The sequence below is a fragment of the Equus quagga genome, chromosome 15 (assembly GCF_021613505.1).
Source record: "Equus quagga isolate Etosha38 chromosome 15, UCLA_HA_Equagga_1.0, whole genome shotgun sequence".
In the NCBI taxonomy this organism is placed as follows: Eukaryota; Metazoa; Chordata; class Mammalia; order Perissodactyla; family Equidae; genus Equus; species Equus quagga.
The window spans coordinates 86,807,478-86,835,445 of NC_060281.1; the positions used below are offsets into that span (position 1 = coordinate 86,807,478).

The 27,968-nt window shown below is 55.0% G+C and overlaps 2 protein-coding genes across 9 annotated transcripts; both read left to right on the plus strand.

Annotated features, from left to right (window-relative positions):
* Positions 1 to 926: 926 nt before the first annotated feature.
* On the plus strand, positions 927 to 20,933 carry SEC14L2 (SEC14 like lipid binding 2). Of its 7 annotated transcripts, none has more exons than XM_046641273.1 (14): positions 993 to 1,067; positions 1,584 to 1,675; positions 3,232 to 3,307; positions 7,402 to 7,445; positions 7,851 to 7,910; positions 8,174 to 8,362; positions 9,435 to 9,530; positions 9,698 to 9,758; positions 10,422 to 10,505; positions 13,570 to 13,676; positions 13,759 to 13,898; positions 14,046 to 14,215; positions 19,199 to 19,328; positions 19,932 to 20,933. In XM_046641273.1, exons 2-14 carry the CDS (start codon positions 1,592 to 1,594, stop codon positions 20,002 to 20,004), a joined length of 1,314 nt encoding a protein of 437 aa, XP_046497229.1. In that variant the 5' UTR covers positions 993 to 1,067; positions 1,584 to 1,591; the 3' UTR covers positions 20,005 to 20,933. The 7 variants fall into 7 exon arrangements, with proteins under 7 accessions (XP_046497230.1, XP_046497233.1, XP_046497229.1 ...); XM_046641278.1 differs by having other exon boundaries at positions 996 to 1,067; positions 19,282 to 19,328; positions 19,932 to 20,931; XM_046641274.1 differs by lacking the exon at positions 1,584 to 1,675 and having other exon boundaries at positions 927 to 1,067; positions 19,932 to 20,931.
* Positions 20,934 to 22,550: 1,617 nt separating this feature from the next.
* Positions 22,551 to 25,788, plus strand: MTFP1 (mitochondrial fission process 1). 2 transcript variants are annotated; one of them, XM_046640427.1, is made up of 4 exons: positions 22,562 to 22,722; positions 23,504 to 23,631; positions 23,991 to 24,223; positions 25,197 to 25,412. In XM_046640427.1, the coding sequence occupies exons 1-4, from the start codon at positions 22,656 to 22,658 to the stop codon at positions 25,267 to 25,269; spliced, it is 501 nt and encodes a 166-aa protein (XP_046496383.1). In that variant the 5' UTR covers positions 22,562 to 22,655; the 3' UTR covers positions 25,270 to 25,412. The 2 variants fall into 2 exon arrangements, with proteins under 2 accessions (XP_046496384.1, XP_046496383.1); XM_046640428.1 differs by lacking the exon at positions 23,991 to 24,223 and having other exon boundaries at positions 22,551 to 22,722; positions 25,197 to 25,788.
* Positions 25,789 to 27,968: the final 2,180 nt, after the last annotated feature.

Genomic DNA, 27,968 nt, shown 5'->3' on the forward strand with positions numbered 1-27,968 from the left:
GCCTGGCCAGGCAGGCAGCACAGGGGGACTGTGCAGGGCAGACTAGGGAACGGTCCCAGAGGCGAAGCCTGTGTTAGCACTGCACGGAGGGAATCACACACATTCGCTCACTTCATCCTCTCCTGCTGACTTGAAGTCCAGATCATCCACCTCCACTGAGTGAATGAAGCAGCTTGGATTCAGAGAGGTGAAGTCCCTTGCTGGTCTCCCAGAAAGAAGCGCGGGATTTAGGATTCAAACCCAGGTCTTCTGAGTCCCAGAAAGGAAGCTGTCTTCCAAGCCAGCGGAGGGTGTGAGCATCTTAGGAGCAGCTCTCAGAGAGCTGGGAAGTTCAGAAGCAGAGGCTGGGGAGACGGGGTCGGTGCTTCTTTGCCCCCTCAGCCTGCCTGCTCCACAGGTGGAGGCGAAAGGCTGTCAACACTGCAAGGCCCCAAGTTAGGATTGGCAGCAATGGAAAAGGAGGGCAAGGGCCCCAAAGAGAAATGGCCAATACCACTGTTCGCCGAGGCAGGGCAATGGCTAGGCTTAGGGGACCTAGCCCCCAACAGCAGCACCAGGCAAGCTCCCTACCATCTTGGAGTGGGGAGAGAGAGGTCCTGCACCATGGGGACCTGATCTTAGAAGAGCTCATTAGACAGCACCTAGATGGGGAAACTGAGGCCCAGAGAGCTCAGGTGTCTCATCCAAGGTCACACTGCGAGCTAAGGGTAAATATGGGACTAGAACCCAGACGTCCTGCTCTTCTAATGTCCACGGGCCTCGGCCCAGGTGGGCACTCTTGCTGGCCTCCTGCCCAGGTCTCCGACGTCGGGAGGGCGTAGGGGGCAGGCGTCAGAGGCTCCTACGCTCAGCGCATCGCTCCCCACTCCGCCCCTCGGGATCCTTTAAGAGGCGGGGCTTGGCCGCCAGCCCCGCGGCCCGGGCAAAAGGCTGGGACTTTACTCCGGCGGCGGCGGAGAACGAGTCCGTGCTCCATCAGCTGCTGCAACCGCCGCGCCCGAGCCTGAGCCACGATGAGCGGCAGGGTCGGCGATCTGAGCCCTAAGCAGAAGGAGGCGCTGGCCAAGGTGAGCCCTCAGCCTGGTCCGGCCCCCGTCCTGGGCCGTGGCCCTCGCCCTCTGCGGCAGCCAGCCTGGAAGGGGCTGGATGGGGGGCTAGCGACCATCCGCGGCGGGCGGGCGGCGGAGGGAGCAGCATCCGGTGGCACCTGGCGCCCCGCTCCCCGCCCCTCCTCCCTCCACTGGCCGAGGGGGCCCGGGAAGTTTGGCCACCCCAGCCCCAGCCCCGAGCGAGCCCTTGGTGGTGCCACCTGGGAAGAAGTGGTTGCTTGGAAGCCCTCGGAGGCAGCTGAGGGCACAAAGGCAACATTCATTCTGGGGACTGGCAGCCGGGCCCGGGGGGCAGGGGCGGGGGCAGGGCCCCAGGTTTCCTCCCATTTCCGGGAGGTTTTCCTCTTGCGGGGGCAGTGGCAGGATGGCAAGGGGCCTGGGCAGCGCCTTAGGAGACTTGGATAGCCCGTGCTCTGGCATCAAGTCGCTCTGCGACCTTGGGCAAAACCTGCCCTTCTCTGTTTGCTCCTTGAGGAAATGAAATGAGGAGGTTGGACCCGATGATGTTGAAAGCATCACCCTCGTGTGTAAAGTCTCGGATCCTGCCCGTGACCCACTGGGTTGGGGTGAGTTTGAGCTGAGACCAGCTCACCTTGCTCCTGCAACCCAGGCCCCTCCCTCGCTGGGACTTGGGCTGATGCTCTTCAGAAGGCAGGGAGATAAGCCTGCCTTTGCCTTGGCACCTGGGCAGAGAAGGGGACAACTGTTTGAGGGCTGGACCCCCAGGCCCCCTGGGTCCCCACCTGAGCCTCCTCTTTTCTGTCACCCTTGGGGAGAGGGGAGCTTGGCTGTTTTTGGAGCCAGAGCCAATTGGGTCCAGTCTCAAGGTTGGGAAGCTCCACAGCTGGGCAGTTTTCCATTGCTGGGAAAGGGGGCTGGGGGGCAGCCATCTCCTTCCATGCCAGCGGGGCCAAGGCACCAAACCCATGAAGGCTTTTCCCCGGGCTGGGCTTCCCCTAACCCCGGAAGCCTGGAAAGGGAGGTTCCAGATTTTACTGCTGACCTGCAGGGAAGGTCAGGCAGAGAAGGGATTAGGTGGTGATTAAACTGGAAACTAGGGGCTGGGGAGGGTCCTTGGTAAGGGGTGGCCTCATGCCTGGGTTCTGGATGAGCAGTTTCCTTGGGAGTCTGGGGCCTGTCTGGGGGATAGGATGGTCTGAGTCCCTGGCTGACCTAGGCAAGGGGCAGAGGTGGCAGGTCCTCATTGGCCCCGCCTGTGGCCCTCCTGTAGGTCAGTGGCTAGGGAACGGTGAGTGGCTGGGAGCAGGAGGCCTGGCAAGGGCGCCTGCTCCCCTACAGGACAGTGAGCAGGTGGAGGTGGGTGTGGCCATCCCTCGGGGTCACTGTCCACCTTCCTTGTTTGGCATTCTCTGCACTTTCGCCCTTCATGGCCTGTCACTAGAACTGTTCCCTTCACCTGGATTGCCCTCCTCCTGCTGCCTTTGAAGTCCTTCAAGCCCAGCAAATGCCATTTTTTAGATGAAGTCATATGAGACCAGTGTCTTCCTGGCCCCAGTCAGAATCAAACTCTTCCTTCGCCCTACTCCCCCAGCACAATGCTCGCCATTCCGTTATGAAGGCGGCAGAAGACCAGAGAGTGCATGCTCTGGCCTCCCCAGACCCGGTTTTGCATCCCAGCTCTGCCAGTTACTAGCTGTTTGACCTTGGGCATGTTACTTAGCCTCTCTGAGCTCTAATTTCTTCATCTGTAAAATGGGGACAGTCATACTTCTGGGGACACTGCATGAGGCGTGAATAAGTGCCAAGTTCAGTGCCAGGCACACGGAGAATGCTTGGTGAACTGACAGCATTTTCTGTGGCACGTCCGAGAGTGTCTACTATCAGTCAGCTGGGAACACGTCTGCCTGCCCACCACACTGGAGTGTGTAAGCGCGCGCAGCCAAGCAGGGCAGTGACTTACTCCCTTCCCGCCTCCTTCCTGCTACCCAGCTCCCACTGGCACTCACGGCAGACAGAGTGCCCCGTGCAGCCCAGGTGCTCAGCCAGCGTCCGCAGAGTAGACCCGTGTTGAAGAGGGGTCCAGCAAAGCCCCTACCGAGAGTCCTGGGCAGAGGGCGGTCAGGGTGGGACCTGCCACTCACCCAGCTGCCTCTCCCTACAGTTTCGGGAGAATGTCCAGGATGTGCTGCCTGCCCTGCCGAATCCAGATGACTATTTTCTCCTGCGCTGGCTCCGAGGTGAGGGAAGCGGGGCTGCGGGAGGCTGGGGCAGGGGCTTGTTCCAGGTAAGAGAATGGCACCTTCTGGAAACCCTACCCCGGGTAATCCGAGAACCTGCAGTATTCAGCCTTTAGAGCCAAAAGGGCCCTTGGCAATTACATAACCGCACCCCTCCTATTGGATGGATGGATAATGGACACTGAAGCTCAGAGAGGTGAAGTAACTTGCCCCAAGGCACACGGTGCTTAACCTGCAGGCAGAGAGAGGACTAGAGCCCAGGTAGGCAAACTCCCAGCCCAGTGCCCTTTCCATCCACTCGATAAATCCACTCTGCTGATGGACTTGGGGAAATGGGTTGAGGAAAAGTGGAGAAGGGCCCCAGCCATGTGGGAAGTTGGAGGCAGAGCCAAGTTTAGAATGAGAGTCTTGGCCCCTGGGAGAGGCTGGCCCCCTCTGTGGCCTGTTGGAGTGGCAGGCTGCCCGCTGCCAGCTTTTTAGGTGGCTTGAAGGAGGGGCAGATTGCATGGGGAACATGGGGGGCTCAGGCTGACCTCGGATGACAAGACTCCCCTCCCGCCACTGCCCGGCTCCAGAGCCCCGAGTTCAAGTTCCCGTTCTGCCCCCGTGAACGTGTGCCCCAGGCTCCTCTCTGGGAGAGCAGGACCAAGCCAGGGTGCCCTGCCTATTGCATGATGTGACGCAACGCGACAGAGCTCCTCGCGCATGGTGATGAAAGGGCCACGTTTCTACCGGCATCAGGCTCAAACTCAGCCCTGTGCCCCAACTCCTGAAATCTTTCCATTCTTCTCCCTCTTCTCCTCTCCTGTGATTCATGTCACGTGCCACCCTCTCTGGTTCTTGTGACACACTTTTTTTATTTTGTAGAAACTTTATTACCAGACATAGAAGTAATGGAGAAAATTCCACTGTTAGATTAGCAGAGATTAAATTGTGATGTAGCCTCATAGCCCAAAATATTAAAGTACAGATCGTGCCCAATGATTATTAATAGACACAGACGTACACATACATACCCTAGGGGTCTTGGGACAGGTGAAGAGATGTGTTTTCCTGTCCAGAAATTGCCTAGAGCTGGCACCCCAGGGCAGGTGCAGCCAGGAGAGCCACGTGGGGCCCTGTGTGCCTCTGGAAGTGCCACTTGCTCTTTTCCCCCAAAAAACTGCAAACCCACCCATTCCCCCAGCCCACTCAGAGAAGGTGGAGGGGCAGTGCGGGGGCGGCAGTGGAGTCAGTCCAGGGCTGGAGAATATTTTGGCCCAGCTGAAGGGCTGTAGCTAGAAGGGGGTGGGTGGGGAGCGTGGGAAGATTGTGCTGCCTTAAAGGGCCAGCTGCAAGGTGATCAAACAAACCGCTGAGCCACTGTGAGGTGAAGCGCCGCTTCAGAGAGCTGTTGAATAGCAATGTAGCTTTTTTCTAGGAGGAGGCCAGCCTGGGGTTCTGGCAGCTGGGTTCCCAGGCACCCCCAATTCCCCAGTCCTGGGATAACCCCTCTCTTTGTAGGAATACCAAAGAGTGGGCTCATCCTCATTTGCTAGGTGAGAAAACCTAGGCTCAGAGAGGGGAGGGCACTTACCCGAAGGCACACAGCTAACGCGAAGCAGAATCAGAGCAGAAACCTAGGGCCCCAGATTCCCAGGCCAGCATCCTCTCCAGTAAGCCACAGCTGCCCCCTGAAGCCAAGCTCCGCCACTTCAAACAGGAGTGTCTCGTCTGCACTTTATTTGTGCCTCACATTTCCTGGGCAGGAGCTCAGGCCTGGTCAGACTCTACTGTGAATTTCAATTAGGCTTTTTCTTGTCTCTTTTTTTTTTTAAGAAACATTTTCTCTTTCTCCCTTTGATTCTAAAGGAAACGCTTGCAAGGCACACGCCAGCGGAACGTCTGTCTCTAAGCTAGGTGTGAGCCGGGGTCCCACGCTTCCCCACTTCCCCCGACGTGGGCTCAGTTTTCTGCTGGCCCCCAGGCCTGAGAGCAGGCACGCACATCTCCGCTGCTTCCTCTCGACTGGGGCTGAGCTCTGGGCAGCCCAGAGGCCAAGGAGGGTCAGATGGCACGATAAAAACAACGAGGTGGTGGGAACCCTATGAGGGGGCAGAGCAGGTCTGAGTCCCCTCGTTTTCCAGGACTAGGAAGTGGTCAAATAAGGCCCCAGGACAGCTGCTCCTAGGCCGGCTTTCTCTGGCATAGCCGTGCTTTGAGCTGCCCCTGAGCAGGGCAGTGGAGCCCTGGAGAGGCCTGACTCAGCAGGTGAGGGGAGGCACCAGGCGGGGTACTGCCAGGGGCAAGTGGCAGATGGCCCTCAGAGAAGACCCTGGATGTTGGGCCCTGGCAGAATAGGGTTCCCTGGAGAGCCTCCCCAAGACAAGGGGGCTCACAGTTCACCACCTCTCCTGTTCCCTGGGAAGCTAGGGGCTCTCACAGCAGGGGTGTCCCTCCTCTGGAGGATTCCCGCTTTCACGGTCCAGCCGGGCTCCCCCATCCTGAGAGCATGTTGCCTTGCATTCTGCAAGTGTTTCTAGCTCACTGGATGATTCGGTCAGAGATGTACAGGATCTTGTCCAAGGTCAAACAGGGAGAAGATGGAGGGCTGAGATGCAAACCCAGATTGTATTCCTCTACACGTTGCCCCCTGCCACCACGATGGCACACGGAGGGTGGCAGTCGGGAGGAACTTCCCAGGAGTGACGGCTGTTGAGGATGACAGGTGTGGCACTGGTCAGATCGCTTGATGCACCCTTTGGGCGCAGGAGAGTGGACTGGATTTCACGACAGCAGAGTCAGGGAATGTGCTCGGCCACTCCCAGAGAGCAGTGATTATGGGACCGGTGACAGTCCAGAGGGCAGCCTGGCTGGCCCAGGTTCCAGGGCTGTCAGCAGATCTCGATGTCGATCCAACCCACAGAGGACATACAGCTGGGAGAGACAGTTCATAGGTCAGATGGCAAAACCGGTCACAATCCGGATCTCAAAATCTCTTTAAAAGGATGAAGTGGAGCTGACTGTAACAGGATGAAATCTGATAGCGATGGATCCAGAAAACCACGCCACAACGCAGGGGACAGAGGCTTAGTAGCAGCACAGGTGGAAAGGATTTGGGGGTTTCGGTTGACTGTAAGCTTCACCTGAGTTAAGGGTGTGACCGTTGCCAAGAAAGTTCTTCGGCTTTATTGGAGAAGGGTAGGTCAGCTCTAGACAACACACTATAGGAGGGGTACTGGAAAACAGCCAAAGGGAGCTTATTTGGGTGGACTTGAAACCAAGCTGTAGGGACTGGTTAAAGGACCCACGGATGGGCAGCCTGACAGCAGGGGGACGCAGGGCGGCAGCACGGCATTTACAGTATTGGAAAGGGGGTCACATGGCTGAGGAAGCCACCCTGCTCTCTTGAGTCTCTGGAGTGGCTCTCTGTTGAGTATAACAGTGAGGACTGAGTGCGAACGGCAGCTCGGATTGTCTGGGAGCAGGTGGCCTTGGGGGGCAGTGAGGTCTTTGTGTTCAAGCTTGAGCAGGACAAGTTGTTGGGGTTCAGGCATAAAATAAAGAGCTGGCCCAGGCAAACTCTAATTCTGAAGCTTTCCAGGAACCCGGGGAAGAGGGCCCTCTGTGTCCCATTGGGGTCCGTGTGGGTCCTTTGAGGACGTGGCAGAGTTGACTGGCGGCTCATCTACCCCTCCATTCTACTGGGATATTCTGCCAGCTCCGCCCTAGAATACAGGCAGTGTTCATCCTTGAACTGTCGGTCAAGTTCTCAGGACTGGCCGTCAGATGGAGGAGATTAACTTTGTGTAGGGAAGGCTAATGGTAAGGGGGTCCAGAGTTTGCTTTCCCTGAGAGGAGCTACGACCCTTCACCTGACTGCATCCAAAGGGTAAAACTCTTTTGACCCCGAAGTTGCCGTGCTGCCCGCACCTGAGCTGTGGGTGCTCCAAAAGCCCTCAGAGGTCCTCATCTTAGCTTCCATGCGGGGTGATCTGAGAGTCAGCTGGGGCGATGATGGAGTGGAGCCAGCCCCAGTATGCTAGTAGGGATCTCTCTCTGTCCTTGGGCACCCGGTCTGCTGCCCTAACCCTGACCACGTTTCCCTATTATAGCGAGAAGCTTCGACCTGCAGAAGTCTGAGGCCATGCTCCGGAAGGTGAGATCCGTTTGGCTCCAAATCCCACTGTTGCCTCCGTTCCTGCCCATCAGAATCAGATGGTGCTTGGGTTTCTTTTCCCCAACCCCACCCACTCGATCACAGCCTGTGGCTTGTGTAACATATCTGAGTATTAGCCGACCACTATTGCCTTATCCCTCTGGGACAAAGGGCATTCCCTTCCCTGGAAACACAGAGCTTTCACAGTTCTGGGCCAGCTAAGAATTATAATCTGTTCAGCCGAGACCTCTAAAACAGGCAGTGCTTTCTTTTCCATTCCTGCCAGTTGCCTTCATGTGACTTACCTGTGGTCTGGGGGTCTGTTCGTGCTGTCACCTATTGCTAGATGCCTCTTAAGGGGTCCCCTCGCCCCCGGTTTTTAAAGCCCTGATTGTGTGTTTGCAGCATGTGGAGTTCCGAAAGCAAAAGGACATTGACAACATCGTGAGCTGGCAGCCTCCAGAGGTGAGGACAAATGATCCTGCCCCGCCCTATGAGGTCTGTTAGACCCACAATCTGCGTCTTGGGTCTGTCAGACTGGGGCCCTCAGAGGAAAGGTCTGACAAGGCCTAGGGAGCCCTGGTGGTTCCCAGAATGGGTATCCACTGGCACCCAGGGGAGGGCTGTGGAGAGCGAGTTGATGAACCCAGAGGAAGGCCCTGGGATACAGGGAAGATATGGCCGCCCTGGGCCTGCTGACCAGGTGCCTGCTCTCTGTCTTTGCCCAGGTGATCCAGCAGTATCTGTCAGGGGGCATGTGTGGCTACGACCTGGATGGCTGCCCCGTCTGGTACGATATCATTGGACCGCTGGATACCAAGGGTCTGCTCCTCTCAGCCAGCAAACAGGACTTGCTCAGGACCAAGATGCGGGACTGTGAGCTGCTTCTGCGCGAGTGTGCCCGCCAGACGGAAAAGGCGAGTGGACCAGCAGGGTTGAAATGAGTTCATCATGGGAGAGGCGTTCGAGCAGGAGCAGGAATGTCACACAGGGGTTTAAGTACAGCCTCAGGGCTGAGGCCTAAGACATTTGGATTTCATAAACCAGTGAAATTTCAAAGTTTGAGAGACTGACATATGTTACCAAATTTTTATTTTTCTAAGTAGGGACTTAAAAAAAATTGTATCAGCTACTCTTGCCGTAATTAACCCCCAAAACTATAGGAATGGCATAATCTCAAAATAAAGGGCAATCTTTTGCATTGAATAAATTTAGCTTCACAAAGAATTTACGACATTATCGTTACTTTTCTCATTTATCTGGGCACCAGTGAAATCTTTGTCATGGACTACCCTATCTTTGGACAAGTATTTGGGTACTGCTGGTGTAGATGAGCTCCGATTGTGTGCTGCTTAAACTCTGTATTGAAAACAAAGATAAGGACAGCTGATTTCCTTACTGAGAAAAAGACGGAAGAGCAAGCTGGAGCTGCCACCATGATCTTCTTCCTTGTTTCCTCTTCAGCAGTTGAAAAGATCCGGGGAAACAGCGTCATATGTTTGGGAACATTTCAACACTGTCATCCACAGACACTCACTGAGAGCCGCATGTGTGAGAGACCCTGCAGGGCTGGGGATGCAAAGATTAGATGGGATGTGACCTTAAGGGCTTAGGTTGGACAGGGAGCATCTGTGCCTAGGGAAAAGTGGCCGCACGGGACCCCACAGCTGAGCACTACCTGGGTGCTGCACACAGAGGAAAAAGGAGGCCACCACATCAAACTGCAGAACAGAAGGGACCTCACATGTAATCTACGTCCACCCAGTCATTTACTGATGAAGACACTGAGACCCAGGCAGGAAGAGTGACTTGCCTGGGCCATAATTTGGGCCTGGGGTGATTATCTTGATTTGGAAAACCCTAGGTTCAGCCCTGTCCAGATCTGGTTGCAATATGGGCACATGACACAATCAGCATTTGCCCTGGATCAGGATGGGCTCCTGCAGTGGCACAGCCTGATGTGACTCTCTGCTCCTCTGTCCCCTGCAGGTGGGGAAGAAGGTGGAGACCATCACCCTGATTTATGACTGTGAAGGCCTTGGCCTCAAGCATCTCTGGAAGCCTGCCGTGGAGGCCTATGGAGAGGTGAGGGGCAGGGCTCGGAGGTGAGAGAGAGGGGGAGCGGGCCCCTCTGCTAGGAGGCCCAGTGGGATGGCTGAGGCGATAGGGGCAGAGTCTAGCCTGGAGGAGGTAGGGCCTCTCTCGCTGGCACAGAGCTGTGAGGCAGCTGGACTCTGATTTTGTTTCCACAGTTTCTCTGCATGTTTGAGGAAAACTATCCGGAAACACTGAAGCGTCTTTTTGTTGTCAAAGGTATGTTGGGAAGTACCTGTGATGAAGCCAGATGGGAAAGGGGCCCAAAATATTACTGGGACAGATTCAGGAGAGTGAAACAGAGTGAGCCACAGGAGGGGTGGAAGGCCTCGTTCAGAAGACCGGCCTAGCGGCCGGCCCGGTGGCGTAGTGGTTAAGTTCACACGTTCCGCTTCTCAGCGGCCCGGGGTTCGCCAGTTTGGATCCTGGGTGCGGACATGGCACCGCTTGGCACGCCATGCTGTGGTAGGCGTCTCACATATAAAGTAGAGGAAGATGGGCATGGATGATAGCTCAGGGCCAGTCTTCTTCAGCAAAAAAGAGAAGGATTGGCAGCAGTTAGCTCAGGGCTAATCTTCCTACCAAAAAAAAAAAAAAAAAAGAAGACCGGCCTTGACACATGCAGACCACTTTACAATTCACAGACCTTTTAGGATTTGTTACCTCCTTTGAGCCCCCTGCTTGGGAAGATAGGAAGACTATACCTGCTTGACTCTACCCCCTGGACAGACGGGGAAGCTGGGACTCAAGGAGGTGCCCATGCCGAGCCTCACACCCTGGGAACTAGGGAATGTGTGGCCTGACACGGGGGGCTGTGAAAGACACTGTTAGGGACAGAATGGGCACCATTCCTGGCCTCACGTCTCCTTGTCTCTGTTCCAGCCCCCAAGCTGTTTCCTGTGGCCTATAACCTCATCAAACCCTTCCTGAGTGAGGACACTCGTAAGAAGATCATGGTCCTGGGGGGTGAGTAGGCCCGACTCTTCGCTACTCCACAAGATGGTCTGTGGCCCAAACCGAGGATGGCTTTAGAGGTGTGGCCGTAGCCACTAGGGTGAAGGCTCCCTCTGCTGGTTTGGTAGCAGTGGGACCCAGGAGCAACCGGGGCCAGGCTAGAGTCTTCCTGTCTGTTTCCATAAGAATACTTTCTCTCAGACATTCTAGAAGAAAGTTCTGGGTTCAGCATCCAAAGATGAGTGATGCCCATCCTTGCCCTCGGGGAGCTTACAGTGTAACAGGAAGGAGAAGCCCTTTAGAGAGGAAGCTAGGATAGAAATTAGAAAAGGTACCAGGAATGGTGTAGAGAAGGTGCCAGGGAGGTCACAGGAGCAGAGGTTGCTTTCAGTTGGGGGCAACTAGGAATGGCTTCCTTTAATGAGCACCTACTGTGTGCTGAGTACTGGACTAGATGCCGAGGCTACAAAGATGAATAAGACAGAGTCCCTTGAAGAGCTCTTAGCCTCTTGGGGAAGGGAGACACAAGCAGACGTCTATCAGCATGATATGTTAAATATACAAGAGGGGGATGGGAAGGTGTGTGGGGAGGCCCAGCAGGGGCACCCACCCCACGTGACCGAGGGAGGAGCTGGTGCCTACCTGGGTTGGGTGTTGTGGAGCCAGTAAGAGGCAGCCAGATGACGCAAGGCAGGAAGAGCAGCACTGAGCAAAGACCTTAGGCGCCAAGGTTGTGGTTGTTGTAGAGGCAGGCAGGGCGTGGGAAGAGATGCGGCTGGAGAGGGAGCCCGGAGCCAGAGAATCCAGGGCACCATGCTGAGAAGCTGGGACATGACTCCACAGGCCACTGGGAACCAGAGAAGAGTTCTGAGCAGGGGACTGCCAGGATCAGATTTTCAATTGAGACCCATTGTACTGGCAAGATTGTGCAGGACAGACACCAGTCTGCACGCCACGGCCACAGTCCGTGCAAGAGGTGTTTCAAGCCTGAGCCGGGACACTGGCAGAAGAGAGAGAGAGGAGGGCATGGATTTGAGACTTACTGAGGAAGTGAAACAGCAGAACTCAATGGACTGGATGTAGGAGGAGAGGAAGAGAAGGCTAGAATGACTCCCTGGTGTCTGGCGTGAGTGACTGAGTATTGCAGTCACTCTGATGCAATTAGTTACTCGGAGAATAAGCTTGAAGTTGAGTTTGAGTCGATGAGATAGACAGATGTTGGGGACACTTGAGCCTGAAGCTTGGGAGAAAACTCCAGTCTGGAGATTTGGGAGTTATCAAATATAGGCAGCAGCGAAAACCTTGAGAACAGATAAGACTGAACAGAGGCTGAACCCTTGGGAATATCCAAGCTCAAGGGTAGGCAGGGAAAGAGGAGCCCAGCAGGTCAATAGGGGATTGGATACGCAGAGAGGACATCGGGGCGAAGTGAAGGCCGGCAAGGAAGGCGCACAGGAATCAAGCCAGCCAGGGACAGACACGAGTCGAGTTTTGCTGGAACATTAAGTGGAGTGGTGGGAGAAAAGGCTAGAAAGGTAGATTAGGCCTGGCTCATGGAAGGCTTGATGCCACCTATGGAGTTGAACTTGCGGGTAGGTAATAGGGATTCTGAAGGTTTCTGAATGTTCACCTTTAGGCAACACATTGAAAGTGGAGATTTTCCAGATGTGTGCCAGTGAGCCCTGGGAGTGGACTGAGGCCGTCTGGGTTCTGGTCCCAGCTCCGGCAGCTTCTTGTTGCCTCAGTTACTCTCTCTGTAAGATGGGAAGACTCCTCCTGGCCTTGTTCCACCTCTCCAGCTGAGCTGGGGGAAGAAAGACAAAATCCGAGCAAAAGGCTCTGATGATTTTTGGCTTTTCTGCTGCTGCCACCCACCATGAGCATGAGACAGGTTTCCTGGCAGCAGAGCTGTGGAGGACATTCAGTCTGTTTTCCCACCCACACCTGAAACCCTTTCAACCAAACCCGCCTCGGGCTGAGAAGGTACAGGGTCTTCCAAAGAGGAGGGAAGCGATTCACTCTGGGCTGGTCAGTGGGGCTTAGCAGCCCAGATCAAATCACCCGGCGACCACAGACACCGTGTTCCAGGAGTTGCATGGTCTCAGGTCCCTAGAAATCTGAGGGCTGGGAGACCCTGGACCGTCTCTGGGTTTCCAGCCGGCACCAGCAGCAGAGGACACTGGGTTCCACCCCATGACATGAAGCTGCTGCCTATATCTGGTTTCCAGTATTAAAACCTCGTATTCGGCTGATAACCTGTTTAGGAATTTGGAGTGGTGGAGAAGCGCTTCTCAGCATTGGTTGCGCTAGCTTCAAACTCTCCTTGTCAGAAAAGGGCTTGGTTATAAAAAAAAATGAACCAAATCACTGGCAGCTAAACAGCCTAAAACAACAGGAGCAGAAGTGAAATGGTGGCTGGGGCAAAGCCAAGGGAACCCATTTAAGGGATGACTCTACAGTGACACATTCACTTAATTAGTCATGATTGAGCTCGATGGTGTGTAGGTGACAGTAGGGCATGAGACACGTGGTCGTGTTCTCACGGAGTCAGTCTGACCAGGGCAAGTCCTGTTGATTCAGGCCCTCTGGGCTGCTGCACATGCTGTTCCCTCTGTGTGGAATGCCCTTCTCTCCTTTCTTTGTTCCCTCCTGCTCACACTGCAAATGTTTGTATCACCTTCCTGGGAGTGACAGTACATTTGCATATGTGTAGGGAACTTTACAGTTTGCAACACCCTCTCAAGTCCTTAGTTCACTTCTGTCTCACTGTAACCTTGCAACTAGGAGCAACTAGGCTCAGAATGAAGAGATTTGCCTAAGGCCGCTCAGCGGGCCAGAGGCAATGGGGACAGGGCCCCAGTCTCCTGATTCCTGGGGCAGGGCAGGGCAGGACCCTGGGTGACGGCTCCTCTTGAACCCCCTGCAGAGCTGTGTGCCCATCACATGCTCCTAAAGCCCGTGTTTTGCGTGCGGGGGTGGATGGGTTTTTTTCTGCCTCTTGTGCGCATGACCAGGGCTGTGATGCAGTCTTGCCTAGTGCTGACCCTTCTTGCTCCTTCCTTCCCTCTCCTGCCAGCAAACTGGAAGGAGGTTTTACTGAAATACGTCAGCCCTGACCAGCTGCCTGTGGAATATGGGGGCACCATGACCGACCCTGATGGAAACCCCAAGTGCAAATCCAAGGTATGGGCCGCCGGGGGCCGGAGGTGACCAGGGAAGCCTGGCTCAAGTGCACATTCCAGCTCACTCCTTGCTCTGCTTCTAGATCAACTATGGGGGTGACATCCCCAAGAAGTATTACGTGCGAGACCAGGTGAAACAGCAGTATGAACACAGCGTACAGATTTCCCGGGGCTCTTCCCACCAAGTGGAGTATGAGATCCTCTTCCCCGGCTGCGTCCTCAGGTAGGGTTCTGGGCCCTTCCGGGAGACCTGAGCCTTTCAGCTGTAGGTGCTGGTCGGTGCGCTGGGGTGGGAGAAGCCTTGGTGGAGAACCCCAGAGGGGGCGCACACAGATGGAATCATGTCTAAATGGGTGGATGTCCCCTGCAGGTGGCAGTTCATGTCAGATGGCTCGGACATCGGTTTTGGGATTTTCCTGAAGACCAAGGTGGGGGAGCGGCAGCGGGCGGGGGAGATGACGGAGGTGCTGCCCAGCCAGAGGTACAACGCCCACCTGGTCCCTGAGGATGGGACCCTCACCTGCAGCGATCCTGGCATCTGTAAGTATCCATGTCTTGGCTTGAAGCCCCTGCTCTAGCTGTCTGCCTGTGAGGTCCTCTTTCTCATGGATTTAGGCTGTCAGACTGTTAGAACTAGACGTGGGGCTCCCTCAGTTCAACCTTCTGCTTGGAGAGGTGAATGACTTGCTCGGGGTGACCCAGCTACTTAACACCGGGTGGGACCCTGACCTGATACTCCCAGGTAGAGGTGAATCAGCTGCGAGGTGATCACAGGGATTCAGAGCATCTGCTCTCTGGTCCAGGTCTGACTGGGTCCATCGCTGTGACCAGACAGTTCTTGGGGATGCACCTTCCCCAGATGGCAGAGCGGCAGAACCGGCTGGTGGGTGTAGGATCCCAGGGTGAGCAGACTGCTGGAAAGCCCAGCCCTGACCCCTCTGAGAGTCACTCATCTCCAAGTTGATCAAAAACTGGGCACAGGATGTGAACAGGAAGTTCACCTGAGAGGAATAAAAATGGCCACTAGGCATTTGAAAGGTATACACCTCACTCAGCTTTGCAGTATTGATTAAAATTCCCTTTGGCTCAGCAATTCTACTTCTGGACATTTATCCTACAGCAATATGTACACAAAGACACAAAGAGATAGGTACAAGGATGTTCCTAGCAGCCTGGGAAGCTGGCAGTAAACTAAATGGTTTTAATAAGGTCTTGTTAAATAAATGAGGGTCCCTCCATACAAGGGAATACAGTATACCCGTTAAGGAGAATAAGTTGATGTGTGAGATGTCTGGTACATGTTAAAAAAGTAAAGCATGAAATATAGCACATATAGTATACACTCATTTTGGTTAAAAAAAAAGTGTACATAGAAAAGAATTCTGGGGAATCTATGCTGACTCCGGTGGTGGTTATCTCTGGGGTGGTAGGAAGCTTATAGAGGGTTTTCATTTTTTACACCACTTCTGCAAACACAATTTATTTTACAATGACCATGTACCACATTTATGAGCTGAAAAACCACCGACACACACAAAAAAACCCCATCAACTCTCCAGTTTCCTTTCTGTCAGAGCCAGTGGGCCAGGCATGGACAATCAATGAGAGCCAGGGCTTTCCTGCCAAGCCGAGTTGGACTTGACTGCTGACTGGTCCTTGGGCACGTGACCTTGCCTCTCTGGGGTTCAGTTTGCTGACTGCTACCATGGGGATCAAATCTCTACCTCATAGGGTCACATGATGATTAAATGTGATAAGGTCTGCGCCGCATAATGCCTGGTGGACAGCAAGCACTCAACATCCTGTAGCCACCATTATTATTACCAAGGTGAGACCTGGGGGAGAAGGGCCATCCCGGAGAAGGCGCTGGAGACGGGAGAAGCCCTGTGCCCCTTTTCTACGGCAGCAGCGCCGGGAGATCTGAACTAGCCCCACAGATGTCTCGGCCTCCATACTTGTCCACACCATCACCCCAGCCTCAAGTTCTGTGTCCTCCCCCACTTCCCAGGCAACCGTGAATCTCTACCGCCCCCTCCTCACAGATGCTCTGTGTATGGCTCCCCGGGGAGGAGGAGTATTCTTGTTAGTAAGCAGCCGGGTCCTGGGGGAGAAGGCGTGTATGGTGTGCTTCAGCAAGAAGGCGGCCTTAGCACCAGCCCAGATACTGTTATCCACAGAGCGTAACGCACTTTTTGTACATATGAGCTTGAATTTCTTTTTTTAAGAGACAGGGAAGCTGAGGAGAAGGGATGTTAGCTCTTCCACAAAGTAGCTGGCATAGACACCAAAAGAGAGAAGACAGCAGAGAATCCTAGGGTCCTGGTCCAGGATCTCTTGGCCGTAGACTATTCTAGAGATGGTCAGGTCTACCCCTGATGTGACACAAGAGAGAGTGGAGTCCCAGACCAGCGAGGTAATTTATTCAAGATCACACAGCCAGTAGCAGAACCCAACCCATTTTCCAGCACTGCCCATTGCCCTCGATAGTCCCTGAAGGACACAGCCCGAGAAAGGACCAGGAACCTCTGAACATAATGAGGCTTAGGTTGGCAAATCCCAAATTTATTTCAGCTCCTCCTGGATACGTTCCCAGACGGAATGGTTGTCTGCCTGCGGGGCCTTGACTAGGAGCTGCTTGTTGTTCATTCCCAGGAGGAGCAGAGGCAGCCATGCCCCCTTCCCAAGTGTAACGACAGTGGGGTGGGATCAGCTGTTGTCTGGGGCCATGGCTCAGCTTAGGCCTGAGCCCGGAGAGAACCCAGTGTGAGGATACAAGCTCACTTGTGGGAGGGCAATGCCCTTAGAGAACCAGGTGACCCCCTGCAAAGTGGAACGTAACCACCAAGTGGAGAAATTTGAACTCCATGCCAGCCTCCAATGGCAGGAACACATTGACCCTCCCCAGGCTGCTCTGGGCCTCACCCAAACGTGCTCAGTACCTTTGGTGGAGACCCAAAGTCTGATTTGATTCCACTTTTACTCTCCACTATTTCCTAAGGGCCTACTGAGCGTAGAATACTCTACTAGGAAAGAAAAAATTTCAGAAAGAAAGATCTAGACTTTCTCTGCCAGGAATGCACAACGTGGTCTAGAAGACTCGGGCAGAGCTGGGGTGAAGAGAGCCCAGTTGGTCTAGAGGCCTGGTTGCTGAGTCCAGCTAGTATTTTGAGCAAGTATCTCTGAATACAGTCATTCGTCGCTCACCATTGGGGAAATGTGTCATTAGGCAATTTCGTCGCTCTGCGAACCTCACAGACTGCACTTATACACCTAGGCTCTGTGGTACTAATCTTACGGCACCGCTGTCGTCGGCGCGGTCCATTGTTGACTGAAACGTCCTTATGCCGTGTGTGACTATAATTAGGTTTTGTTTTCCTTCCTCTTAAAATGAGGGGAGTGGGCTAGAGCAGGAGATCTTAGTCTGGGGTTCATGGACTCCCCCAAGCAGTGATTGTAAATCTTAAAGACCAAATCCCTCCCTTTTCTAACAGTGTCGAGATGTCCGCTTCACTGTTCTGAAATGAAATTCACAGATAATGTAACTCACCTACACACGTAATTAAAAAAATCAGTATGATCTCCTATCTGGAGAAATAAAAGGAAGCTAATTTAGAATATATATACTTTTCAATACGTAAACTAGAGGGCACCATTATACCCACGCACCGCCCTCTCCAGAGTGGTACCTTGCCCACTGGGAACCCCTGCCCCAGAGGGCCCACGATGGGCTCCAGGGGATCTGAAATTGTGTGCTTTCATCAGACTCTCAAGGGGTCAGTTCCTCAACAAAAGTTAAGGAGCCCTGGCCTGGAGGATCTCTGGGGGCTCCCTGAGTCTGTGAGTACATGCTTAGTGTCAACATGAAGCATGTGGTTCATGAACGCCACTTCCCTCAGGCCTGGGCCTCAGAATATCACGCTGGGCAGAGCTGTCACCATCCTAGTGCTTGGACCAGTTCTGCAAAGACTTCTCCTCCAGCATGACAGACTCTGGTTGCTAAGGCTCTGTCATCCAGGGCGGAGAGGAAGCGTCCCTCTTTCCAGAGGGCCCATTGGTCCTGAAAGAGCTCTGGCACAGAGAAAATCGATGACTAACGCTCACTTCGCATCTTGAAGGAAGAGTGGGTGGTGTGTCTGCCCTCGCTCTAAACTATGCATGTTATCTAGGGGCAGGAAAAGACAATGGTTAAGTCTCAGGATTAAATACACAATTTTTTTTTTTTGCTGAGTAGAGTGGGAGAAGACCAGGATAGGGGAGGGGCAGAGCTGGTGTTTTTGTTTTCACACTCCGTTCTCTTGACGGGGTGTTTGACTGAAATGGGACACCTTCTCAGACAAAGAAGAGTTAGGTTAAAAGCCGTCTGTTCCTTGGCCAAGGCCTGGAAGCTTCTCTGCCAACTGCATGTCCATGTTCTCTCCCAGAGGAAACCACCGCTAACAGGTCTTGCCTATTATCCTATCAAATATTTTTCATCCTTTTAGCAGCATGACATGTTTCCAGAACATACAGGACATGTACACACATGCATACATGCACAGGAATTACATCTGTCATTCAGTGTATGTTTGAAGGCATTTTGAAATTGTAAAACTCGTCACAGGATTTAGGAAAACTTTCCCTTTGGAACAAGTCCCTGAGTAATACCATCAAAGAGAACTTGGGAATATAAGTAGATCAAGTAGCAAAGCCAAAATTTTTTTTTACATATATATTGACAAAAATGTGAGAAACTATTTATAAGTTGTTCTGCAACTTGCTTTTTCAGCCTAAGGAGACATTGTGGACAGTTTCCCCAGCCACGTCTTACGTGATTTGATATCAGAATAGTATTTCATCATATGGATCGCAATATAAACCTTTTAAACAATTCACTTTTGACCATTTGAGTTTTCCCAATCTTTTATTATTTCCAACAGGGGTGCAGTGAACATCTCTGTCCATTTTATCCATTTATCTTTCTGTGGGATAAATTCCTGGCTCAGAAAGTTTGCTCATTTTAACTTTTGTCAGAAACTGAACAGAGGCAGGGCTTTCCAGGGTGCAAGTCAGGAGCAACGTGGACCGGGGGGGAAATTCCAGCTCCATCACTTCCTCATTGTGTGACACAGTGACCTCCTTTTCCTATAAAACAGGACTAATGCTGAACTCAGAGTTACTCTGCAGAATAGTGAAATATCATATATAGATTACCAGCCCGGTGCTGAGACACATAAATAACCGTTGTTACCATTACTATTATTATTATAATAACTGTGCTGCTGCTAATCCTATTCCTGCCTTTTAAGGCCCCATTCCCACTTCAAGCCCTAACTCCTCTAAAGAGCTTTTCCACATGGTTTCAGTCTGTAGGGCCCTCTCCTTCCAAGCCGTTACGGACGTGGTTGTCTCTCTCACTCATCCGGCACGTGGCATGTTCTGTCATATTGTTTTTCCCTCCGTGAACATCTTGTCAACCCATCTAGACTGTTTCAGAAGGTGAAGGACCATCGCTTATGCCACCTTTGTCATCATTACCTACCACAGTGCCTTGCTCAGCCAACCAAAATCGCTGTCCCCAAGCCCGCTGTCAGAATTGCCTGAATGTCTGGTTTTCTGCCTCCCCTCAGATGTCCTGCGGTTTGACAACACCTACAGCTTCATTCATGCCAAGAAGGTCAGTTTCACTGTGGAGGTCCTGCTTCCAGACAAAGCCTCAGAAGAGAAGATGAAACAGCTGGGGGAAGTCACCCCAAAGTAACGCCTCCTCCCACAGCAGGCCTGGCTCCCTCGTGTCTCCCTGTCAGTTTCTGTCCCTTGTAGCCGTCATTTTTCCAGCACGCTGATGCCCAGAGAAACTCGGCTGGAAGACAGACCTTGGGCTGGATCTGGGAGCTTTCATTTCAGAATAGGAAGAGGGAGAGTACAGGAGTGGGTCTCCTTGCCTCTCCTATTACTAAGGAGTCCCCAGGGGCTGGGCACCATGATAGCATCTGTCTGTCCTGTAAGCTGTGCCAACTTCACCTACCAGTGACAGCTGAGACAGGAAGGGGAGTCCCGTGGGGTGGCAGCAGGGAAGACATTAGGAAAAGGGGCAGAGGTCGAAACCTAACACTTCAGGGAAGCCAGCAGCAGGTGAGGAACTTGCTCCCAAATGGACGTGTAAGCCTAGATCATAATGAAGAATAGCAAGGTAGCAAGGTTGCTAGAGTTCCCGGGGGAGTCGGAGCTTCTTCTAGACTTTCTCTCACCGAGGCTGGGATCTTTTGGCTTTTCCCAGGCTTCAGGAGGTGGCCCGGAGTCAGCATAGATCTTCCTACTCTAGCAGACGGCAAGCCTCTCCCTCAGCTTGAGAACTGCAGCAACTCCTGGGTCCCTCCCGTTGGCTGCCTCTTTAATTACTAACGACTGTCAGTGACTCAGAGCTTCCTGGGGCTGTGAGCTTTGGTACTCAGCCACTGTCCTCTAATGCAAACAAAGCACAGGGAAATTCCCTCCAGCGACCCCAGCTCCGAGGAGGGCCAGGGGGCTGGGGTGGGTGTGAGACCTGGGGCTCCCACTCTCCTTTTCAGTGCCACCAGCTTCTCATCAAGTAACTCCGTTTGACCACCCCACACAAAAACGAGAAGTGGGATCAAGGCAGTAGGTCTCAGTGAGGGTATTTCCCAGTCTGAGTCTCGCGCCATGCCTGCCAACCCGTCTCCTGACTGACTTGAGCAAGGCGTTGGCGGTTCCCTCTCTGTGGGAAGCGGATGGTGGTGCAGTGGGTTCCTGGTGCCTGGCGGGGAGGCTGCCCGGGCAGGGGGCCAAAGGCCAGGCCACATCTGGCAGAGCCAGGGGCTGGGAGCAGCCACAAATAGCCGCAGGCGCCGAGCCCCTCCGCCCACGTGACAAGTAGGGATGGCCGTGGGGGCGCTCAGCGACTAGCGGCTGGAGGGCACCAACTCTGCTGCCACCACAGCGCTTGCAATCCTGCGTCCTGCACACGTGCACCAGGTCCCGGGCTGCACAGAACGCGGGAAAGCGGCTGCGCCTGGGCCCTCGCAGGACCTCCTGTCTCTCCGAACCCCAGGCCCTGGGTCGGCCTGGGAGCTGGTCTGGCGAAGCGGAGGGAGCACGAGCAGGGCCAGGGCAGGCGCGGATGGGAGGGGGCCCGCGGCTGCAGGGGCCCCAGCCAGACCCCTCAGGAGGACATCCGGACCTCGGTTTACAAGGCTTTGTTAGGAAAGTTAACCAATGAATAAAGCAACGTTCAGTGCACAGAAAGTGGAAGTCAATGCCCACCACCTCGCTCCTCGCTGCCCCTCGTTCAGACCCCTACACTTCGACCTCAGGCGTATAGGAGCGTCCACCCGCGAAAGCCGGGGCGCATGCGCAGAAGCCCTCCTGACCGCCATCTTTACTAAGGGTGCGCCTGCCGCCTTCGCTGCCAGGGCGGAGGCCCCGCCCCCTCGGGCGTCCCGGAAGCTTCCTGCTTGCCAACGAGTGCGGGTCCGGCGGGCGCACGCAGCGCTGGCTGGGGGGCCCTGATTGGGAGGGAGGCCGAGCAGCGACGATCACGTGGTGTTAGGGACCGTCTCCCAATTCCGCGTCAGCACTGCCGGTGTTTCGGGGGCTACGGCTCGCTTTGGACCAGAGCCCAGATTCCTGGGAAGTCGCCCCTCACTGGGCTGGCCTACAGGACACCACAATGACAGAAACGCCCAGGCCCTCAATAGGGAGTCACTGGTCTTCATTTTCCCCATCTCTATTTGATGATGATAAAAGCTAATTCTTTAATGAGTGCCTACCGGGTACCCACGCTACAACCGTGCGCTTACCGCCTTGGGTTGTTGCAAAGATTCAAGGAAACAATACGTGCAAAGCGCTTAGAGCAGAGCCTGGTACTAGTGAGCGCTCAGTGAGTATTGATTATGCTTATTTTTTACAGACGTGGTTAACAGCTAACTGGCAGCACAATGGGGTTTAAACCCAGGACTGCCAGCCTTTAATGGCTGCGCCTTTGCTCGGTGATACCGGAAAAGGATTCACAGAGCTGTCGGGAAGTGCACTCGTTGCTCACATGGGTAAACTGAGGTCCAGCAGGGGAAGAGTTTCCTCCTTAGTAATCACTAACTCCCAAGTCCATTCTGTTCTGCTCATTTCCCTGAGTCTTGTACTTCAACCCTTCATTCATTCATTCATTCATTCATTCAGTGTCCTGTCCCCAAGAGGCTCAGTCTGGGGGCACACGATCCAGTTAGACCCCGGGGCTTGATAGATGAAAATGGCGCCTGCCGGGAAGGGACTCTAGAGTCCGAGCAGCCACCTCACGGGGGTGCTGACCACTCACTCCCCCAGCCTCATTTACTGAGCTCACCTAGGAGCACGGGGATCTGGAGCCCCACTGCCTGGGTTCAAATCCCGGCTTCACCACTTGGCAGCTGTATTACCTGGGAAAGGGACCCTACTTTTCTGTGCCTCTATTTCCTCATCTGTGAAATGGAAATCCCAGGCTAGGGGCGGGGGAGGGGGGCGAGGGTTAAGGAAGCAATCCGTTTAGTCTTTAGCCAACGATCTGGCTGGTAGTAACCTCAATAAATGATGACTGTTATAATTCATCCACGCCACCGTCCCGGGAATGGACGCTGTAGTGTCCCCCATTTAACAAAGTGAGGCTCAGAGAAGTTCAGATTCTTGCCCGAGGTCACACAGCCAGGAAGGGTAGCATCCTGCATTTGAACCCCGTCTCTTTGGCTCCAAAACTACAGTCGGTCCTGGGAGAGAGAGGACCGCGCCGACAGCTCAATCCCAGAGAAAACGTGAAGAAAATTAGTCTGTAAAACGTAAGCGCGGAGAGGGGCTTCAGTGCGCGAGGGAATTTGCAGACGCTCCCTGCTGCTGGCGGGGGACAGCACGACCTGCCCTTCAGTTAGGGACCTTTAGCCTACCAAGCGCTAGTGGAAGCCGAGGTGGCAGCGGCGGCAGGACCGGCTGCAGAGGCTGAGGCCGAGGCGGAAGCGCCATGTCCGAGCCGCCCTCGCGGGGTGCCGAGCGGGACCTTTTCCGGGACACCTGGGTGCGGTACCTAGGTGAGCGCCGGGCGAGGGCGTGCGACGACCCCACCACCACTACCACGTGCCTGGGGAAGCAGGGGTCACCAGACGCCGGTCAGGGAGAAAGTGGGACGATCTTAGTTGTCATTTGGCCTGGCCCGGAGACTGGGCTCAGAGAGGGCTAGGGACTTGCCCAAGGTCACCCAGCTCTCTGGTCGGCCCATCCCTGCTCTCAGGATCTCTGCTGGTCGGTCTCCCAGGTGGAAGCTCGAATCGAGCTAGGAGGAACAGGGCTGCTGTCTCTGGCACGCCCCAGCACTGGCTGGCGGTGGAGTCAGGGCTCTGGACTCCATCTCCGCTTCTCACTCACTGCCTCTGCCTGAGCCTCAGTTTCCTCCTGGGCAAAAAGGGATGAACACAGGGTCTCTCTCATCCGGTGGTAGTTGTAAGGGTAGCATAAGGTAAGGCACAGAAAGGCCTGGCACACCGTGAGTGCCCAGTCAGTGGGGCTGCCCTTGGTCAGTCTCTCTTGCCGCCTGTTCGCCCATTAGTGTGGATGCTTCTGGAACCCAGGCTGGGAAGGCAGATGAGCGATGATAACGGTGACTGTACTGGGTTCTCCCACCATGGCCCTAGAGGGAGGTGGGCCTCATAGGTGCCATGTTGGAGGCTGGGAAACTGAGACTCAGAGAGGGAAAATCACTTGTCTAAGGTCACCCAGCTACTGCTTAGCAGGCTGGGATGAGAACCAGCTCACACAAGAGCCCACTGTGGAACAATCGATGGGCCTGGGAATTGAACGTCCCCTCCCCACCAGGCTACGCCAATGAGGTCGGGGAGGCCTTCCGCTCCCTGGTGCCAGCAGCTGTGGTGTGGCTGAGCTATGGTGTGGCCAGCTCCTACGTGCTGGCCGATGCCATCGACAAGGGCAAGAAGGCGGGAAAGGTGAGTGTTAGCCCTCACACCCCACCCCGGTCCACTCCCCCTTGATTCAGTCCACTGCCTTGCATGTGGTAAAGTCTCTTGTGGGACAGTCCAGTCCCCACAAGCTGGCCTGGTGCAGTCCCTACCCCAGTCCTGTTTGTAGGACAGTGCACCCCGGCCCCAGCCCTGCATGTGACATGGTTTATACCCCCGTCCACCCCCAGCCCTAAAAGTGGTATGGTCCACAACCCAACACTAGTGTGGTTCTGACCCTGTCCCCTACTGGCCACTTCCCTCTCCCTGGTCCAGACTCATGTCCCTTGTCCTCAGGGTTTCCCCCCTCTGCCCCTGCTGGATTAAGTGTCTCTTGTGACCACCAGGTGCCAAGCCCTGAAGCAGGCCGCAGCACCAGGGTGACCGTGGCCGTGGTGGACACCTTTGTGTGGCAGGCTCTGGCCTCTGTGGCCATCCCAGGCTTCACCATCAACCGCGTGTGTGCTGCCTCTCTCTACGTCCTGGGTACTGCCACCCGCTGGCCTCTGGCTGTCCGCAAGTGGACCACCACCGCACTGGGGCTGCTGGTCATCCCCATCATCATCCACCCCATTGACAGGTGGGTGCCCCTCTCAGTCTCAAGGATCATCCACTCAACAGGTGGAGATAAGGTCTGAGAGGCGTGGGGTGTGCCCACTTTGCACAGAACAATAGCAGCAGAGGCAGAGCTGGCACTCAGGCCTCCTGACGTAGAAAGGACAGTCTAGGCCCTTGCTGTATGATCTGGCAGGTACTTTGGTAATAAAAGTATGGGAGTGCCCAGAGGATATGGGACACAGGACAAGTAAATTCCCGCAAAGAAAATCTCGTGTTGCAAAACAACCAGAGGCAGGCAGGAAACAAGTGCACCATGGATGGGTTTGGGCAGGTTTTAGTGATAGAAACTCAACTGAAACTGGGTTAAGTAAAATAGGAATCAATTGTTTTATAAAACTGAAAAGTCTGCAGTTATGCTACTTTCAGGCGTGGCTGGATCTAGGCACCCAAATGATGTCATTAGGGGTCTGGATCTCCCCATTCTGCTGTCTTTCTCCCCACCCCACCCTGTGTTGGATTCACTCACTTTTCCCTTGTGGGAGTAGAGATGGACCCAGCAGCTCACAGCTTCCATCCCACCAGCTTAGCAAGCCCCATAGGAAGCTTCTTAATAATGACAGCAAAAGTCCCAAGGAAGGCTATCATTGGTCCATCCTGGACTGGGTGCCCACCCCTGAGCCAGTTTCCCTTTTCTGATTGGCCGGGCTTGGGTCATGTGCCTGCTCTTAGAACCGGAAATAGGGTCAACTCAACCAGATCAACGTAGAGTGGGAGGAGTCTTTCCCCAAGGGAACATAGCTGACCCTGAGGCCCTGAGTGAATCTTCTACCCTCTCTGTGCCTCAGTTTCCCCAACTGAATAAGGAAGAGGATGATGGCTGCCACCTAGATGGCACTTGCATCCAGGAGGCCCCTCCCCAAGCCCTGACCTGCTGCCTCCCGTTCCCCCGTTAGCAGCCCTTGGTCACCTGCTCATCATCCTTCCCTGCCCCACAGGTCAGTGGACTTCCTCCTGGACTCCAGCCTGCGCAAGCTCTACCCCTCAGTGGAGAAGCCCAGCTCCTCGTGACCCCGCCTTGGTACCTGGCTTGTGGGTTGGCCCATCCCTGCTCTGTTCCAACTTCCTCCTCCTGCTGGGGGATGCAGATGCCTGGCTCCCTGGGGTCTGAGGCCCTGGCACCTGAGTGGATTGGAGCTGGACATAACTGAGAGACCAAGGCCTCAAGGAGCAGCAGCCACAGTGCATCACAGTCAAGGGCGGGACCTGAACCCGTCTGCTTCCACGGGATCCATGATACTGAGTGGGAGTGGACCGGGTGGGCCCGGCTCTGTCTTTTCTCAGGGAAGTAACATCCTCTAATGGAGAAGGAGACTGAGGCCCAGACAGGGCAGGGAGCATGGCCAAGAGCACTTGGCAAGCTGGGGACCCAGGACTCCCAGAGGCTTGGCCGCGTCACCCCATGGCAGCGCGGCTGGCTGGAGGACCCTGAGGACTGATTCTCCGGCCAGCCCATCCCTGGGGCAGGAGCTGCTGGGGCCTCAGTGGAAGGCAGGACAACTCTGGCCCAATAAATCCTCGAGAAATTGAGTTTTCTTCTCCTGTTCTGTTGGGGATGAGCAGGGATGTGGTGGTGGGGAGCAGGGCTGGGGGCCCCCTGAAGTGGAGGCTGGCTGCTCGCTGCCACCGCTCACGTGGCTAGCGCTGGGCCTGTCTGCTACCTCTGGTCCCACCCACGCTCCACTGCAGGTGCCTGGGATGCCACCTCAGGGCTGCCAGCCTCCTTTGGGCTAGGCATTGCCCTCTTTCTGTAAGCCTCCTAAAGCATCCACACCTCTGGGACAGGAGCCTGTTGGGCAGTGACCCAACCCACCCCATTTGCCTGCCCCCTCCCCTCCGCCCCCACTCCTTGAGGGCGTAACGGGTTCTCCTGGTGGCTTTCCCTGAGCTGCTGGGCCTGGGAGCACTGAAGGGGACCATTCCTCCCCGATTCTGGGCCAGCCCCTTACTTTGGCAGCCAACAGCGCAGCGGGTGGGGGTGGGGGGGCGGTGGGGCCGAACTGGACCTAGGTCCTTAGTACTCAGCCTTACCCCAGCGGCAAATCAGTTTAGGCTGAGATCCTGGCCCCGCTCCCTGCCCCGTGAGAGACCACTTGTGCCTGGACAGTGACATTATAGGGGCTGCAGGAGGAGCAGGGCTGCTGGTGAGGCAGGATGGGGGCCCCGGGGTCGTGGCTCCTGCTCTGGCCGTGTCTGCGGCTGTAGAGTGAGTCTGACGGCCTGCCCCGGAGCTGGGGCTTCCTGAGGGGGCGAGCTGGGCCGTTCTCTGCTGCCCTTCTCATCCCACACTGGCAGGGTCCCTTTCCCAAGCCCCTCCCCACCTCGTGACCTCTGCTTAGTCTCCCGCTGCTCCCTTAAATGCTCTGAGCCCCCCTTGATTTTCCAGCCCTCTCTCTGCCACCTCCCACACTCCTCTTCAGCACCTTCCCATCTCCCCCCAGTGTCACAGGGAGACCAGGCCACACCCTCACCTGCATCCCTGTGACATCTGAGTTCTGCCACCAATTCCTTGGTCACTTGCTCTCCACCTTCCTCCCTCCAGGCTTCCCCTAAACCTGGGAGCTGCCCGGGCCAGAGTTGGGCTTCTGTGCTCTCAGGTACAGTCTAGGCTCTTGGCTCTGCTCCAGCCTTGTGTCCCTCCCTGTCACCTTCCCTCCTGCACCTCCAAGCACACTCTCCCCTCCCCCAGCTGGAAGTCCTTTTCCTCTTGGCTAACGCAGAGCATCTTTCACACCAGCCCCAGTGCCCCTCCGTTGTTGCCCCTCAGCTCTTCCCTGCTGTGGGCCCTCTCTGGCCTTGGCTGCCCTGCTGGTGGCCCTGCGTGGTGAAGAACTATTGGGGTGCAACTTTGCAGATGTCTGGTACGTAGTAGGTGCTCCCATGAGGCGCTCTCAGGCCTTCTCAGGTCAGGCTGCTGGGGACAAGGTCTGCGGACACCCTGTCTGGGTGGGGAGAGCTCCCTGCTCCATTCTGGAGATGCAGTGGTTGAAGAGGGGGCGTGTTTGGGGAGGTTTCTGGGCAGGCTCTGCTGGCCATGTCCTCTCTGAGGCTGTTCTCTGGCTACGTCAGCCTGGGCCAGACTGTCAGGGGACAGCATCCTGCAGGAATGCATTCAGATGGACGTCCTCCTGGCAGTGAGCAGAGAGCCCCAGCTCCATACCCACCACCTGTGCCTTGACACGTGCGTGCCCTCCTTGGTCCCTGTTGTGCCTGGCTATGTGGTTTTTGTTGCCCCATTCAAAGCTTGTGGCTTCATCCGCTGGTGAGGCTCATGGGGACAAGGCTGCCAGGAGCCTGGGGGTACCTGGGAGATTCTTGGGGGAGTGGGGCAGAGCTGAGGTGTCTGGGCTGGAGAGAGGGGTGGAGCGAGATCTTACTGACTTGCTCTGCTGCCTTGGGCAAGTCACAGCCTCTCTGAGTCTCAGTTTCTTTCTCTAAAAGAAGCAGCAGCCTGGATGGCTACAGAATTGGGTAGGCGAGGGTGTGGTGCAGACTTTCATTTATCATCTGTGTTTACACATGCCCTCGACTTGTGTTATTAGTTCCTTGAATCCTCAACAGCCCCATCGGGAGGTAAAGCTATCATCCCCATTTTCCAGATATGGAAACACGTTCACAGAAGGGAAAGCCCCGCTGTCTACCACCAGACGCAACTCAACACATCGTTCTCCAAAGCAAAACAGGCTTTTGAGCAAGGCAGAGATCTTGAA